The sequence below is a fragment of the Pollachius pollachius genome (genome assembly GCF_949987615.1).
Source record: "Pollachius pollachius genome assembly, chromosome: 3".
NCBI lineage: Eukaryota > Metazoa > Chordata > Actinopteri > Gadiformes > Gadidae > Pollachius > Pollachius pollachius.
The window spans coordinates 17,192,541-17,206,611 of record NC_136936.1 but is presented as its reverse complement, the minus strand read 5'-3'; the positions used below and the strand labels follow the sequence as shown (position 1 = coordinate 17,206,611).

Genomic DNA, 14,071 nt, shown 5'->3' with positions numbered 1-14,071 from the left:
TGACAGCAGCTTTGTGGACTAGAGGTGGATCGCACTCACTCCAATGGGCTTCTCCAAGACTTCAAAGACAGGAAGGAGACTATCTCCGGATTACACTGTCCAGTTCATGCCCGGAAAAAATGCCAAACCAATTAAAACAATTTGAACATTGTTTACCAAACACCAGAGCACCTGAGTAACTCTGAATCATCCGTCCTCTTACCCATGAGCCAGGAATGAAGGGAGATAAAGGCTTTGGAGATAAGAGAGAGAGAGAGAGAGAGAGAGAGAGAGAGAGAGAGAGAGAGAGAGAGAGAGAGAGAGAGAGAGTAAGAGTAAGACAGCGATGGAGAAAGAGCGGGGAGAGAGAGAGAGCGAGAGAGAGAAAGAGAGAGAGAGAGGAAGTGTTTAAAGGGAATATAAAAGAGAGAAAGAAAAGCCCAGAACCAGAGCAAAGCTGTTTGAGTAACATGCAACCACAACCAATGACCCTCCACCAGCCCGCCACCAACACCACTCCCCCCCACCCCTACTGCCTCTTTCCCCCACCCCCGCCAAGGCCTCCACCACCATCATACAGCAGGGCCGGTCCACCACATGCAACGCATTGCAACACACCGCCCGCGGCACAGCAGTCGGAACAACTCACAAACAGAATGATGGATTGGCTCAGGACTGAGCTCAGACAAGCCAACCGGGGAACCGTTTGAACCGAGGTGAGGTACCACACTGAGACACGAGAGCAAGCACGTCAACCACACACACTCCCCCCCTCCAGGACCCAGGGGGTGGGGGATCCTACAATGGCATGACATGGAGGAACAAAGAGGGGTGTATGGAGGTCTTAATATAATATATACCAACTGTCCCCCCCCCCCCCCCCGCCCCCCGGCCTATCTCTCCTGTGCACTGGTAGAACATGATTTGAATGCGATCAAGATGCAGGACACCAGCACCACGCAGCACTAGCTGTTTGCATGGAGGCTGGCCCCCAGTCAAACAGAGAAGTCAGTTCAGCTGCATATTCATCTTTGCACCAGCCTTTCCTCTGCAACCCGTGTTAGAGGAAAGGGAAACTCCAGGGGTCTGAGATGATATCCTGGATGTGCTGAGGCAAAAGTGCAGCGAAATGGAGCATGGAAGGGAGGAAATGAGAGCCAATGAAAGAAGGGGGCACGAGAGAACGTGAATCAGGTTAAAGCAAAAAAGTAATGGATTCTTACTCAAGAGAAACTAAATCCAGTGTAGCTGTAAAAAACTAATTAACGAAAAGAGCTCTCTAAGGGGAGAACGAGATGAGGGAAGTAAGATGTCAAAGAAAGAGCAACTGAGCAACATGCTTTTGATATCATTTCAGTGAATTATAATCTACGATCTGTCATGGAAAAATAGCATTCATTGAAGTCCAAGGTTATAACAATGTGTTTGTAAAATGAGATAAGGTTTAGTAGAATTTCGTACAAAGGCAACAACCATCCGATGAAGCCACAGGCCTTCTCTGTGTGTGTACACAAAAGTTAATTTTATGTGTACCGTGGTTTACTGATTCAAGACAACATCTCCTTTTCACACATAAACAACCAGAACCAGAACAGCATCTTGAATACAATGGAGGAATACAATGGGAACAAACGCTGAATAAACATGGTATCTCTTTCTAACCCTGTCCTCCATATCTCCCAGCATGCTTTTCCTCTTCGTTTCATTGTCCCGCCCTCATCTGGTGCTAGTAGTTTCAGCTACTTTTATTTGATTATTTTCAGTCTATCTTCATGTTGTTTATCTTTTCTGCACACACTTCCTGCATGTGTCATCGTCACCTGTCCCCTCCTTCTGATTACAAACTTCCCTTTGTTTGAGCTTCATTCCACTGATGTTGTGTGCCCCATGTCCATAGAGAAAAAAAGATAAGTGTGGTCGACACACTCTTCGATCATTGCTCTGGTTGTCCATTATCTTCTCTCTCACAACATTTTAATTGTTTTCCGCACAACAGCAAAAACTTAACAAGGCCTTATTGACATCACATTGACTTTCTCTACTTGACAAGTTTGTATATTCACCTATTTTTCCAGTTTCACCTTGCTTTCTGTATATCCTGTTTTTTCATCTCCTTATTTCAATGAAATACATGCATTTTTGGAAATGTACTGTGTCTCTAATGACTCCTTCTTAACCTCTCGACATTTATCTGACAACCCAATTTTCTCACAGAATAAAAGTTCATCTTGCTAAGTCTTCACTCTTTGTTCTTCCATACAAACTTCTACCAAGCTTCCTCTTGTCTGCTTTTCTAAGAAACCAGCTCTTCTCTGACCCAACATATTTCAGCAAAGCGTTTAAAGACACCGTGAAATTGAAGTCAGTGCGTATCTCATTTCTGTTAGGGAGCACATTTCCAAACAAAACAAGTTGTGAACATGGTACAGTGCTTAAGTGAAAGGGATCGGACCTTTCAGGGTCTTAATGGATAGCACAAAACCAATCTCAACTAGAAGCCAGCGATGTGATAGCCGGTTGCAAGGTTTATAAGACTACAGTGGAGAGATGTTATGATTTTTTTGGCTGAATTTTTAAGCCTGCCAATATGGACATGTAGGTTGTCCTCAGAAACAAAACATAAACGGCCTGCAGAGGAATTAATTCTCCAGTTACCATTACAGTTTATTAGTTTTGTATGTAAAACATCTAATAAATACAATGTTTTGAAATGTGTGGCTATATTGTCTGAAAAGGCAATTTATATTGAGTGAAGAAATGAGCTAACATGTTGGAAAAAGTACATTTTCATTGTGCTGTGGCTTTAACTCTCTCGATAATCTCAGGAGACGTGTCAAGAACTCCTGCAAATCTCCCAAATTGCCTTGTTAAAAAGTGGCCCAGCTCGGTGGCAGAATAATAGGTATGGACCCCTTTCATCTCTGTAACACACGACAGCTCTTAACAGGAATCTGCGGTGGAATCCATACCTGTGCCATGTGGTTCTGATTGGTCAAGAGCAAAAGAGGCCAGCGCTTAGGATGATACTGTAAGAGCGAATCTCTCTATGGACAGAGAGTTTTAAGAGAGAGAGAATTACAAGAGAGAGGGGCCTTTTAATATCACTTAATTGCATTTTATATCCATAGATAAGACCAGCAGAGCCATCTAAACCCTCTCTCTCATGTAAATGTTAATCTTTGTTTGTCCTGTTCCTCCTTGGGGGCATTATTTGTTCAGTTTAAGGCTGCATTGGTTTATCTCAAAGCAACGGTATGAACAAACATGGGATATAATTGACTTAATAAGAAGGTGTTGTAGGAGATACTGTTGCGATTGGCTGAAGCATATGCTTCTTACCATGATCCAATTAAAAGGCAACTTCACCAAATCATCTAATTTTATTGGCTAAAGGTGAGTACTACTGTCCTGCGTACTGGGCTCTCTTTTATTAAACTTTTGTTTGTGTTTGTCCTTTAGCTTACATTGTTATCTGAACAAAATGTTTACGCGTGTTCTGATGCTAACCCAAATTTATTTTTCATTGACATGATAAATATGTTTATGATAAATATAATACAAATAGTAGTATTAAGTCATACAAAAAAAAGATAAATAACAAAGAGTGAGGCGGCGATTATATGGAAGTGTAATATGTATGTTTGTGTGCGTGCGTGCGTGCGTGCGTGCGTGTGTGTGTGCGTGTCTGTGTGTTGTGAGCATGTGCAGACAAAAAGAGTGAGTGAGCACCAGAGAGAGAGAGCAACAGAGAAAATGAAAGAACAGGGAGAGAGATAGCGAAAGGGAGTGTGTATTTGGGGAGTACGGTATACCTGGAGCTATGGTAACCATATGGTAACAATATACGTCCCATCTCGACACATTCAAAACACTCATTTGCAGAACGAAAACACACACTCAATTTATTCTTTACGGCTAATTATTGCCTGGTGACCACTTAGCTTGTCAGAAAATGTTGGAGGGACCACACATGTACGCACACACACTGAGACAATGACCGTGAGGAACTCATTCTATTCTCTACTTTGGCCATTTGTTTCGCCTAAGGTATAAACAAGTAAGAGTTTAAATAAACCAAGGCAGTGTTTACAGTGAGCGACCACTTAGCATATTTCATTAATAAATAGACAGATAGACACACAGACACGCACACACACACACACACACACACACACACATACAAGCACACAAACAGAGGCCTATCTAGGAATTTTGTCCTTGCAGCCATAACCAATGACTTCATCCTTTCTGCTTCAGAGAGATAGATAGCTTTTAGAACACACACACACACACACACACACACAAACAATTATTCGCACACAAATACACACACACAGACACAGACACACACACACACACACACACCCGCACACTTACAGATAAAAACACAAACACACACACATACACACAAACACAATCCCAATGCTTATATTGTGGATTAAGGACCCTGTGAAATAGATTGTAAGGTGACATGTTTGCCAGGACTTTAAAACAGGACTTTTAGGGTGGGAAGAATGAATGAATGGTTTTGTTTGATCTGTAATGATTAATCTGTCTCATTCCAAAGTGGGCGTAAAATAACATTTCATTCAGAGTTTGCCAATCTTTTAAATGAAGACAGAAGGGAGTTTAGATAGTGTTCCATGAAAGTTAAGCCACCCACAGCTTAATACAAAAAACTGAATTATTTTCTAGTTCTTTGCCATACATTGTTTAGGTGAAAAGGTTTGTTTGTATTTTATGGTGACTTCAAGCAGCTCATACGAGCCCAAAACAAGGGCAGTGCAGCTCCACCATGCAAACTAAATGCAGGTAAAGCAAAGCTTCATGGTTGGATGAATGAATTAATTGAGGGATGGAATGATGGGCGCATGGATGCATGCATGAATGCATGAATGAATGGATGGATCAATGAATGCCTAAAGTGATGAATAAATTAACAAATGGAGGGAGTAATGTAGTATATATATATATACGTATGGATTAATGAATATTCGCCATGTACTTTGTCATGTGCCCGCTTATGAGGGTGGGGTTATGGGTCACGTACCTTCCTATGCAGGGTGGGGTTCTGGGTCATGGCCATAGAGAAGCTGTGGCCTCCTCTTAGCTGCGTCCTCTCCCACAGTGACACCAGTCTCTGCACACATTCATCTCCGGAGCACAGAGCCACACTGGACTTGCTCTGGAGGGGAGAGAGAGAGACAGACACAAGCAATGAGAAAGAGAGAGGTAAAGGAGTGCTCATAGAAAGCAGAGAATGCAGGTAACCATTACCTGTTTCAAGATCCCTAATTCATATTAAGTGACCCTGGTAGAAGATGGAGGTTAAACTGCAGCTTTTCAAATAAGGAGAACATTGCAAACTCCTAAATGGCCAATATATAGCATCCCCTGAGAATAACAGCAGATCATAAATAAACAAGGACTAATTACAGAGTAATCCATACCTTGCTTGATCTATCAAGTGTCCTACACAATGAACAAATCTAAAAGTTGTATATTGTAAAATAACATTTTCTATTGTTCACATAGAGCCAAAATGACCGAATGTTGGACTGTATAAGTGTGGGGGTGGGACGATGACGCGATGACAGCTGCTATTACTATATGCGCTAGTACTGAGTTCTCACACACACACACACACACACACACACACACACACACACACACACACGCACACACGCACACACGCACACACTGACCTGCAGGTGCAGCATCATGACGTGGACCCAGTGGTGTGGCTGGGGGCTGGTCAGGACGAAGCTGGACTTGGGGTACAGACAGTAGTTGCCCTTCAGTGGGCACGAGAAGGAGAGCTTGGCGAAGCAGCCCCGGCCTGAATCTGACCCACACACACACACACACACACGTTCACCACACAGAAAATAAAAAATAAACCGCTATTATTTTCTGTGGTTTTATCCGGTTGTATTACTTCCTTAAGTTAGCTCCGCCCCGAGTGATTGTCTGTATAGAACGGAGGCCCCAGGGATCGGATTTAGATTCATCGCACACAGGTTCACTGCAGAGGAATCCAACAAAGTATATATTGGATACACAATGGATTGAATATTTCCATTATCTTTGTCTTTTCCCTTTTGGCATTGAGTACCGAAAAGGATTAAAGTATAATATATAGCTCTGGAACAAACAAGATTGAAACCCATCCAAATAAGTATTTTCCTGAAACTTCCCAACTATTGTTAAATTTCTTTTTCTCTTCTACCTGAAACATCTATTTGTTGAAAATGGGGTACTCCTATTGGAGTTTCCCTGCAGTAAATCTAGTCTCCTGGGATGGAGATAATGGGATGGGAGACGTGGTCACAACAACTGTAGGTGTTGTGACCACGTCAACAGCACCATGACATCATCTTCAACTGCCCTGACCTGTGATGTCATATCCTACGGACCTTGGGCGTTGCTCCTTTGATGAGCAGGCTAAGGCGTTGAAACAAAACAGTGAATGCTAACGGGAAGGAGCAAGTATTGGACACAGAGTCAAGATATCATTCAAAGTCGATAAGGCTTTTTAGAATGAATGGCCTTTGTTTGTGTGTGCGCGTGTGTATGTGTATGTCATTTGTTTGTGTTTGTGTGTGTGTGTGTGTGTGTGTGTGTGTGTGTGTGTGTGTTTAATCCCCAGCAGACAGATATTTACACTGGGTAAATCCTTGCTGCTTCCCATTAGGGTCGGGATGGGAGGGATACATCTTCCCCTCCTGTCAATTAACACATCTCACCCTGTCCCATCACCATGGTGTTTCATCACACATTCACACGCGCTGAAACTGACTCGCTCGTTTGGTAACTGTAGGCGGGGTACTTTCAGAAATGTATATTTTCATTCATTATGTTAACAAGTTATTCATACTATTGCCATCTATAACATGTAACATATGAGCTTTGCCAGAAGGTGCATTAGAGTTTGGCTAACATCCTCTGTTATTCTAAACTCCTTGATTTAGTTTAGAAGATTAGCACTCTACCCTAAACTAGAATTAACATTGCATCATGCGTCACAGGTTCTGTGGTAAACTTTGTAGTCTTGTGTGTAATATAGATAACATTTGTTGTAGTAGTGATATAATCACAATCATAGTCACAAGAAGAACTATATAGAAATAGATATGGATATTGTTTGCTAGTTTAATCTAAGTCAGCCTGCTCAGCCATCTTGTCTCTGTAGAATGGGAACACTTAAAGTTTCCTCCATCTATCGTGGAGATCTCTCTCTGCCTTCTCAGATATCCCCTTGGTGCATGTCAAGAAATGCTGTGAAGCTCATGTCAACTAAAGCTGGTCCATACTGCAATCATAAATGTATAGTACAGTACATTCGACAAAGAATGCATTTATAATTCCGTAGCAATATATTGACCCCCCTTGGAGTGAATCTACTTTGCAGCTGCTTTCTCTGTGTGCTGAGTAAGGAACATACACATTCAGGCGCAGATAAAGAGAAACAACACTCGTAATTTAGTCCAACAGTAAAAACAGTGCGGGGGTGTGTGTATGTGGGCCTGTTGTATGTGTGTGTGAAGAAGCATGAGAAACAAGAATAGGGGAATGAGTGAGACAGAGGGAACTAGAGAGACAGAGGTAGAGGGAGATGTATAGAGACGAGAGATTGCAAAAGAGAGCGAGAGAGAGGAAGAGACATAGAGAGAGGAGAGACAGAGAGAGGGAGTAGGGATATAGCAAGAGATGGTAAGAGTGATGGAGAAAGAGGTACAGAGAGAGACAAAGAGAGGGGAGAGATAACAGTATGTATATATATATAGAGAGAGAAGCCAGAGAGCTGGAGAGACATAGAGAGAGGGTGGAGAGAGTTAAAGATTAAATGCAGTGTGCCTTCAGTTGATATGTGCTACCCACGTCAAAACTTAGCCCCCGGTAAGACAGATTGACAAGCCTAAAAGCCCCACACTGACTTCTGGCAGTAACACAGGAGTGCATGTGGTATGACATTGTGTGACATTGTTAGCGGGCGAGACTAGTGATGTTTGACATATACCGCAATATGATTAAACCCAGCCAAAACATGTGTAATCTAACCCCATGCTTTGGTACACTGCTTTTAACTCCTTCTCTACACTTCCGTTAACCCCTGTGTTTCAATCCTTCCAACCACGTCTTGCACCGCTTCACATGGGCTCGGATCAGCGTTACTAACAGGTAAAGTATGAGCTGGAGATGAGAAAGTCGTTCGGTAATTCAGTGATTAGTCTGTAATGCAGTCCGGTAAATGTTTGTATAGTCTACTTATTCACTGGTATGTATTGAGTGTGTGTATATACAGACACACACACACACGTAAACATGCACACGTGTAAACATACACACGCACTCATTACCTTCAATAAAACATTGCTCTGGAACTGGGATCTGGGTCACCATTTCTTTACAGAAAGCTTTGATGGTCTCCATGTTGTTTTTCAGGTGAACGTGAAGTCTATCCACTTCCTCCTCTTCCTCCTTCTCCTCCTCCCCCCCATCCTTCCCCCCCTTTTCTCCATCTGCTTCTTTCTTCCCCCTGTCTGTGGCAGGGCTGCCGTCGGTCGCCTTCCTCTCCGGGGGCGGGACTTCCTGCGGATCTCCTTGCTGATTGGCCAGAGCATGGGGAGGGATGGCGTCAGCGGTCATCGTTCCCTCCGTGTCTTCGCCGTTGTCCGAGTTGAAGGAGCGCGAGCGGACGGCGTGGAGGGCCAGGCTTTTTGACCTAGGAGGACCGGGTAGACATCCCCACACCAAGTTATCATTTAGTACAACGGTATAGTCAGGTACAATACAAAACAGTGCAGTATAACACAGTGCAATACAGCCAGGTACACAGCCATACAGCGCTGTGCAATACGGTCTAACACAGCTCGGTACAGTCAGCTACAATACAATCCAGAACATTACAATATAGCACATCGGCTTCCACCATCAGTGCCTACACTCTTATTGCACATGAAGTGTGGAACATTAAGAGTCCCCAGTGAGCCAGTGGGCCAGGGGTCCGGGGTCGGCTCCGACAGACCTGTTGAACCTCATCTCCCGCCGTTCCAGCCGGGCGGTCTGCCCGGCGCTGTACCTCCTCTGGGGGGCCGGCGACTCCCCCTCCCCCTCCTCCTCTTCCTCCTCCTCCCCACCAGCCTCCTTCTCTCCCCCCTCGGCCCCCATCTTCTCCTCGAAGGCCTGGATCCTGATCTGGAGATGCTGATCCGACCCCACTGCTGCTCCTCCTCCTCCTCCTCTGCCTGTTCCTGCTCCTCCTTTGAGGCCTCCTGCTGCTGATCCGGAGGCGCCCATAGGAGCCGCACACTGGGACGCAGTGCGATCATTTCCAAGACTGTAACACACACACAGAAATGCACACACACGTGACACATTGCAGGGCTGGAAAGTGTGACTCTGGGCACGTGAGGATACAGCAGGAGAGATGAGGCTCGACCGATCACCACATGTTTAAACCGAGTTTCACACCAAATGACTCTAACACATTTCGTGATTCATTGGTACTGCTCTTAAATGAGCCTACACTCTCTCTTGCGCTCCAGCTCTTTTTTATTTTTATTTAGTTTGTATATCCAAGACTTGTTTCTACCTCACATTATCTCCCTCTCTCTCGCTCCCGCCCCTCGCTTTCCTTCCCTCCCTGTCTCTCTCTCTCTCTCTCTCTCTCTCTCTCTCTCTCTCTCTCTCTCTTTCCATCCCTCTGTGTATATTTATCTGTCTTTCGCTCTGCCGGGGGCCATTCCCTCTTCATCAGACCATCCGCTTGTTGTTGGGTGGAAACAGACTTCCAGGGGCCCATGCGCTAGTTTTTTCCTCTCTCCTTGCCCTCTTGCTCTCCCTTTCAGAGAAAAGCACTCTGCCTTTCTCTTCATCCTTCCCCCCCCCACCTCCCTCCCTTCACTCGACGCAGAGACCCCCTAATAGAGGGAGTCAGGATCCCCATGAGGAACGGGGAGCACTGCCAAGCCGCTTGGAATAGTGCTAACTATATGGGGAGTGCAGCACACTTTTGGATACATTAACACACACGCACACACAGACACACAAATACGGTTTATTCTTTCCTTTTTTGATGATTCATTTTTATTTGAATACAAAACGAGTTTGGTTTGGCAGTAGTGTATTTTCAGAACCACGCTGAGCCATATTTTGATAACGGTAATTCTGGATTGTAATGGTCGATAAAATAAAGTAGAATGCTACAATAAGGCCAACTCAAACAGTAATGCAGGTTTGGGGTCCAACATCTTGTGCTTTCTTCTGTAGACAAGTTTTAAATACAGCATTTGGGTCGATTAAAACATGACGAGTTTGCCTGGCTGGTCGTTACAACTGAAGTAGTTTTAGATGACTTGCCAACCACAGAACAAAAGAAAAATCCCTGAAACAACTTTTACAACAAACATTGTTCACCTTTGTCTTCCATTGTTCACAATGGATGGTATTTACGAAAAAAATGGTAAATAAACATTTTTGATAATGCCCACCACAAGATGATGCTTACGTTAAGGCTATTTAGTTTATCACAGCGTTCCTGTTTTAGTTTATGTGGTATAGGCCGAGACATAAAGTCGGACCACATTCATCCAGCACTTAAGAGGTCTATTCTGTTTGTCTCAAGGCGCTGTTATGGTGTTGGTTTGTCAAGGTTTTCAAGGTGGCCTTGTTGTTCTATTGTGTTTTCTGCTATGGCCTTCTCCTCAGCCACTATGGCTATGGCACACTGTAAACACACACATACATATATATATATATATATATATACACATGTGTGTTGTGTGTGTGTGTGTGTGTGTGTGTGTGTGTGTGTGTGTGTGTGTGTGTGTGTGTGTGATGTCTGCGTGAACGACATCCAGAACCACACAGAGTAGACCTCCCAGAGTTTGTGAGTAAAAAGGACATTGATAATCCACCCTCGCAATATAACTGATCAGGTCCCAAGGTGAATGGACGTTGTTTTGTCGGCCTTTCCAATTGACTATTTTAACGACAGTTGACCAATTTTATGTTGGTATACTTGAACAATAGCTGAACCGTATGCCCTAGGAGGTAAGCTTTTACCCCATTGATACAAATGACCCATATAAAAGCCCCATTCTCCTCCTCCTCCTCCTCCTCCTCCTCCTCCTCCTCACCTGCATTGCATGGCGGGGCTCTCCTCCAGCCTCCGCTCCAGCAGCCGGGCGATGGCGCTGAAGGAGTTGCTCATCCTGTAGATGTCCTTGCCGCAGCCGCCCAGCACGCAGGGGTAGCGGTCCGTCAGGGCCCGGATCTGCATGAGCAGCGTGTGGTGGAAGCTGTGCTCCATGTTGCCCAGCAGGGACACCAGGTACACCAGGGAGCTGCACGCATGGGCCTGGGGGAGGGGGATGGATGGTTATTGGGATCCAAAGCAGAGAAAGGGCATCCACCCTTCCACCGTGTCACGCATGTGGTGACATTGAGGGGCAGGGTCATGCATCGGCTAGGGTGTCAAGCGCTATGGTGGCACGGGTTTAGGTTTGATCCCCACTGCCCGTGACCTACCAGTAGGCATCCTTGAGCAGGGAGCCTAACCCCTACATGCGGGTGAGTGCCCTGTGTATGTTCACTGGAAGTCCCTGATGGCTGTTTGTGATGAGGGAAAGACAAAAAGCAGGGAAAGTACTACCAAGCGTAATCTGTGTTTCTATAATTGCAATAACCAGCGATGACCCTGTTCCTTGTGTTGAATGTATTCGCGTTGGTTACGCTTTCAAGAGAAGTTGGGTAAATGTAGTGTAAATTAGGTCAAACTAGGACAGAGCAAACAACTATGTTTCCTAATTAGACACATTTCTCCTTCACACTTTGAAGTTGGGAGCAGGGCTGCGAGCATGCGCTGTTTGGGTTTGTAGAGCACAGAAAGACAAAATGTAATCAAAACATATGGAGCTGAACTGTGATAGTAGAAAACTCATGTCTCTATGTTTGGAATGACATCATTCCTCTCTTTTGGCTCTTCGAGGTTTCCCAGTGTGTATATTTCAATGAATGTGTCAAATGTTAAATCTACACACACACCGTTTAATTAGCCTGCTAATATGGGCTTAATCCAAATATATACAGCTGCAACAATGTGTATGGAGCAAACCCATGAGCCAATAGTAACATGCTAGGCTGTCTACAATCGAACAGGCTTTCCATTTTAGAGGCCAGCGATACATGTGGCGTCGTTTAATGTCTCATTAAAGTATTGTATGGTATTATCTGAGAGGCATTCTACGGACCAAGGATGAATGTTTAACAATCGAAGGTTGGGGGTGGTGGTATTGGAACACATTAGATAGCTTTATTAATTTGCAATTGCAATATAGAGATTTCAGTTAAGAGGGATAAAAGTGGTAGAAATGGTAGATAATGAATGGAAAAATGGTGAAATACTTCTGCAAACCGTGCTAATAACCCATCCTGAGCAGCTGTATTTGTACAGCCCTGCTGTGACCAGGGGTTTAAATATAACCAACATTGTCTAGCAGTGAGGACCCAATTATCGGTGTAATTAATGAAGACTGGCTCCATAACCCCGACCATAACCAGACGGGCTAAGCAGCCCAACACCCCAATTATCCCACTGTCTACTGCTCACTCCCCTTCTCCTCGCCTCGCTCCCCTCCAGCCCTCTTGTAATGCAGGGGGATTCAGCCAACCAGCACCACAGGTAGACACATGCGTGGCCGAGGTTAAAACCAACACTGTTAAAGATTAACTATACTACTTAAGCTTGTAAGCAACTCGGACAGGTATGAACAAAATCAAAGGCCTGTCTCCGAGCTGTGATTGGGGAAAAAGATAAATCTGTGATTGATTGACGAGCGCGGTAGCCCAACGTAGTCATTAGAGGTTTCGACACCAAGGCTGTAAATAGTGGAAAGGAATTCGGCCGCTGCCAGGTCTGGACGGGGCCTTTCACTGGCCCGCTCCACGCTGCGGCGCATGTAAAGGCCTCCATTTAAGACGGAGTACAGAGGACCCGGCTCTGTCTTGCAAAGAAATACGTCAAAAAAACTGTTCTTTTACGAGGAATGGAAGTCCCCCTCTGTTACAGAGCTGCAGGAGAGCCCCCCCTTAACAAAAGGTGGATAATACAGTTAATCTCTCTTCTATATATCCTCGTGCCACATTTTGAATTTTGTGGCACGAGGATTTTGATGTTGCATTTTGGAGCTCTCGTATTTATTCCATTTGTGCCGGCTGCTGCGCGGCGCAACATTGTATCTAGTAGATACAATGTTGCGCCGCGCAGCAGCCGGCACAAATGAGTTAAGGGGAAAATATCATTCACTTGATTTTCTTTAGTTATAAGCTGTTTCAGGGCTACATAATCAAGACTCAAAAGAATTGTCATTGACAATTTCAGGCAGGTTTCCAAAACATAAAATCTTGGGGACTTTTTGGAAGACAAAATTGTCATGTTTCGTAACGAAGCAACCGGTTTCAATCACTCCATCCGTCACAGCTGTTTGTGTGTGCATGTGTTTTTAATGTGTGCGTGTATGTGTTTGTGTGTGTGTTTCTGTGACTGCGTGTTGGGATTTATAAACCCATAAATGCACCAACAAAAATTCCCCTCTTTGTTGGTGTGTTTGTGTATGCGTGTGTGGGTACCACAACATGTTTGTCTTTGCTTGTGTTACTCCTTCCTTGGAAGAAGGAGTTGACTCACTGTTACAATATATCCCCAACAGCCACATCCAAATGGTGAAGCCAGTTTGAAGCCTCACAAGAAGACACTATTTGAGAAAATGAATGCCACCCACAGTGTACAACTTTCCACAGTATAACAGTATATTTAGAGACAAGCAGCTTGTCTCTACTTATCAGTGTAGACTTAATATTAATCCCTCAGTGACATAAGCACATGCCCAATGCAGGACCACACTGGCCTGTATCAAGCAAGTTTCTATAACTCAACATTTTCCAAATGCTTGCTACTTACTTAAACTACAATTATAAAGCAGCACTCAACAGCCTGTTTAGTGACACTCCATTAAACCTCTCACTTTTCACACAGCTCCCAGGAGTGACCTGGGAGTTGTAGTGGTGCTATGGGGCGAGAGTGAAGGGA

At 44.4% G+C, this 14,071-nt stretch overlaps 1 protein-coding gene across 1 annotated transcript in view; it reads right to left on the bottom strand.

Moving 5' to 3' along the window:
* The window catches only part of veph1 (ventricular zone expressed PH domain-containing 1), a gene marked incomplete at both ends in the record, with an annotated part of 53,672 nt that overhangs the window by 13,525 nt on the left and 26,076 nt on the right, over positions 1–14,071 (bottom strand). Inside the window, 5 exons of the mRNA XM_079731143.1 lie at positions 5,030–5,164; positions 5,685–5,824; positions 8,340–8,704; positions 9,008–9,319; positions 11,121–11,341. Of these exons, the coding sequence (XP_079587269.1) occupies positions 5,030–5,164; positions 5,685–5,824; positions 8,340–8,704; positions 9,008–9,319; positions 11,121–11,341 (1,173 nt within the window). The remainder of the gene's footprint in view (positions 1–5,029; positions 5,165–5,684; positions 5,825–8,339; positions 8,705–9,007; positions 9,320–11,120; positions 11,342–14,071) is intronic.